Raw genomic sequence first — 4,003 nt, 5'->3', positions numbered from 1 at the left:
TGAGTTACAACAACGAATTTTCAATATTTTTATTTTTATCATTTCTGATGATAAGTATTAAAAACATTGTGTCTATTCCATTTACATATATGTGGGCACCATTTGCATAAACATCTATAATTATCATTCAAATTTTTGTATTATTTTTTAATTTTCTTAATGCATGTATCTGCATGCTTTTTAACTCTATTTAAATTCTATTGGATTCGCGCCACTCGTATAATTTACTCTGTCGTCTAATCAAAATGCAGATATTTTGTCTTCGGCCAATCAGATCTCCGATTTAAGGTAGTTATTTATAGTCACGATGAAAATTTGCAAATAAACAGATAGTTTTTTGTATTATCGAATCTAGTTTTTTTTAAATTAATATTAATAAGATTTTATACTTTGTCATTGGTTGAAAGAGGGAATGACGTAGACGAATTGAAAAGCAGAGATAGCTATTGGTTTAAATTTACGAAAGTTCGATTGGTCTCGACTACTATCGAGAAAAACACAAAATCGATAGTATCGATATTATCGTGCATAGTGTCCTTTCTCAAAGTACACTTCATGCCTTACATTATTCTGAAGTTAACCAAGTGGGCTGGCGTGGTAGTTACCCATTTGTATTTCTGATAATCTTCGCTACAACCATGTCTGCAGGTAAATATATTCGTTAGAACACCTTATCTACATAATTCTTTATATTATTTTATATAGATTCACTTGTTTAAAGTTTTCTGCGCAACGTTAGCATGATTTTTACGCGAACCTAACCAAACTTTGTATAAATTGCACCATGCTTTCAATATTGTACCATATACCATTAACGCCACATTTTATATATTTAAAATATAAAATTAATCCATTTATTCAGGTAAAAAAGGTAAAAAGAAGAAAAATTGTAAAACCGTCGATTTGATGTCATTTTTGGCTGATGGTGGTGGAACCCCTACCATACCTTTGAAGTCAACGAATTGGGCCGATGATGTCGAAGATGAGCATGGTATACGAACGTTATACATTTATAATGCATTACTATCATATAATCTATGTCAAAGATAATTTCCTTATTTTGCATATATATGCGCATATAACAGGTATTAATTGTATTTTAATTTTCTGTTAATTTTTGATATAATTTTAATCGATAGTAAGACTATTTTAAGAAAAGTATAAAATACATAATTAGAAGATATAGTAGATAAAATAATGGATAGCATTAAAATGTTCAAATATTAAATTCCAAAGTTTAATATAAACTAGATAAAGAGATTTGTATGACTCATCCATCCAATAAAGATAAAACAATGTCTAATCAATATTACAATTAACTAAATGATATAGAAGAGAATGAAGGTTTTTTCCTTAATTTCTTCCATTGTAATGAATTATTTTTATTAATGGTTTTTTATTTTATAGAAGGTGGATATACTTCAAGGAGTAATAAAGAACCAGTTATTCTGCCTACTGCACCCAGAGCAGCAAGAGGTTCGCGTATCGACGAAGAAAATATTCCTACAAATCCTCCTTTTGTTGCATATGTAACTAGTTTACCTTATGAAGTAGATGAAGATGATCTTGTTGAATTTTTTGCTGAAATGAAGGTTTATTGATTTTCTTTTTATTAAAAAGCTTTCAGTTTATCTACTTGATCATATATTCATTTTGTGATTTTAATACTTTTTAGGTTTCTAGCGTGCGTTTACCTAAAGATCCAAATAAGCAACTTAGAGGATACGGTTATGTTGAATTTGAAGACCGTCAAAGTTTAATTAATGCTCTTTCTATGACAAATAGTGTAAGACAACGAATAAAATACCTTCTTTTAGTATCCAAATGAATAGATAATATTTTAAATATTTGTATATAATTTGTAGACTATGAAAACTAGGCGTATTCGTATTGAAGTTTCAAACAGCAATAACGATGAACGACGTGGTGGACGTTTAGGAAGAGATAATCGCAGGGATACCTATGATGATCCCGAACGTACTTCTGGGGATTGGAGAAGTAGGCCTAGGGATGAACCTGCAGGATCAGAAGGTGATTCTTATCGTAGACCTTATGACAATAGGGAAAGAGAGAGAGAAAGAGAAGGTATGCAAAGAATATAATATTATTTTTTAATATATACTTTTTTATTAAAACAACAAGGAAATATGTTTTAAAAATTGTCTCTTTTTATGTTTATTATAGTTACTGATGATAAGCCTGGAGCATGGCGTAATAGAAGCGAAGATGACAGAGGAAGATCTGCGTTCAAGGATAGAGGTTTTAGAGATGACGATAGGGATAAGGAATGGTCGCGCTATGGTGACAGAGGTGGTAGTAGAGATAGAGATGGCGATAGAGATAGAGATAGAGATAGAGGTAGCAGTTTTGGTCCACGTCGCGATTATGGAGATTGGGAACGCGATGGTCGTAAAGATGGAAAAGGAAGTTCAGAAACTAAGCGTAAGTCAATATAAGATCATATTATTAATTACATTGAAACTTCAAATATTCATATTGTTATTCTTTAATGTATAACTATTAAATTGTAGCTGCTGAAACACGAACCAGACCAAAGTTACAATTGCAGCCTCGCACCAAGCCTATCGAACCATTAAATACTAAAGATGAAAAATCTGAATCGACAACTTCAGTTACTTCCTCCGCATCTGTGCCTACTACTAATATTTTTGGTGCAGCCAAACCCGTCGATACTACTGCCAGAGAAAGAGAAATAGAAGAACGTCTTGCTAAATCATATGCAGAATCAAGATTGAAAGAAGAAGCGTAAGTGTGGTATACTATTTTAATTTCATTTTACAAATGTTTCGAATTATTTTTAACATTATTCTTTTAACCTTTCCAATTACAGAGAAAACGAAAAACGTAAGGAAGGTACATGGGGTCGTCGAAATGGAGTGAGTTTTGTTTTATAAACAAATTTTATTTGCTTTTTATATTACAAAGAAAAATAAAATGAAACGATTGGATTTATTTTATAGGAGGATCGCGATGATAAAGAAAAGGATAAGAGTCGCGAAACATGGAGATCAGATGGGGAGAAAAAATGGGGCGACAAATCGACGACATCTCACAGTCAGCACTCGACTACTGCGCGTTCTGGTATTTTTCTCTTTGTATTTAAAAAAAGCAACTACGTATATATACGTAGTTCTAGTTTCTATAAATATTTTTGCTAAAGAGAAACACTGGATACAATTAAGCGTGCTCTGTTTGTGTGTCAGATCAACATGGAGATTCTAAAGCGGATTCCAGAGGAGATTCTAAAGGGGGTTCCAAAGGGGATTCTAAAGGTGATTCCAAAAATTCCAATTCTCGCAGTGGTCCGCCACCAACAAAAAAAACTGATAACCGTGGTTTAGATAGGTAATTATTATTTCATTTACTTGTCAATCATGGAACAAGATATTTACATTTAGATATTGTACGATATGCTTCATGGTATGTTAAATTAATTACATTTTTATTATAAAAATAAACTATAGCAGGGAACGAAAGGATAGAGATAAGGAGAAGGATGAACTCGATAGAATGCCCAAGGCAAAAGACGAAAAAGCTCCAGTGAGTAGAATATATTCTTTTTTAATATTGTTACATATATATTAAAAGATGTATATATGATGGAAATTCTATTTCAGAATTTTGTCGTTTCCAACAAGTATTCCATGTTACCTGATGACGCGGATCCTGACATAATTGAAGATTAGTCGTATCATCATAATTTATCATGCCACGGGCATGCTAATTGGTCTATATGCATATATTACTAATGTTTGATTTACAATTAAAACTACGTATCCCATTGATTCACAAAGCAAGACATATTCTCTTGGTACTATTTTACAGGAATTATTGTTGATTTATATATATATATTTAATCTATTTTATTATTCCGAATATAATTATCAATCTTCTCCATTTGTGTATTTGATTTATATTTAATAATATGAATGCGTATTTTGTGTCACTAAATCAACGTGGAAAAGTTTTCATACAACTATAT

At 31.4% G+C, this 4,003-nt stretch overlaps 1 protein-coding gene across 2 annotated transcripts; it reads left to right on the top strand.

Moving 5' to 3' along the window:
* The first annotated feature begins 535 nt into the window (after positions 1-535).
* On the top strand, positions 536-4,002 carry LOC122514538 (eukaryotic translation initiation factor 4B). 2 transcript variants are annotated; one of them, XM_043631426.1, is made up of 12 exons: positions 536-648; positions 863-991; positions 1,408-1,592; positions 1,676-1,786; positions 1,866-2,085; positions 2,185-2,442; positions 2,532-2,766; positions 2,852-2,897; positions 2,982-3,102; positions 3,225-3,366; positions 3,489-3,561; positions 3,639-4,002. In XM_043631426.1, the coding sequence occupies exons 1-12, from the start codon at positions 639-641 to the stop codon at positions 3,705-3,707; spliced, it is 1,599 nt and encodes a 532-aa protein (XP_043487361.1). In that variant the 5' UTR covers positions 536-638; the 3' UTR covers positions 3,708-4,002. The 2 variants fall into 2 exon arrangements, with proteins under 2 accessions (XP_043487361.1, XP_043487360.1); XM_043631425.1 differs by having other exon boundaries at positions 3,486-3,561.
* The last annotated feature ends 1 nt before the right edge of the window (position 4,003 follows it).

Source organism: Polistes fuscatus, unplaced genomic scaffold (assembly GCF_010416935.1).
Source record: "Polistes fuscatus isolate 324 unplaced genomic scaffold, CU_Pfus_HIC Scaffold15, whole genome shotgun sequence".
In the NCBI taxonomy this organism is placed as follows: domain Eukaryota; kingdom Metazoa; phylum Arthropoda; class Insecta; order Hymenoptera; family Vespidae; genus Polistes; species Polistes fuscatus.
The sequence above is the reverse complement of the archived record's forward strand: the minus strand, read 5'-3'. Positions and strand labels throughout refer to the sequence as shown.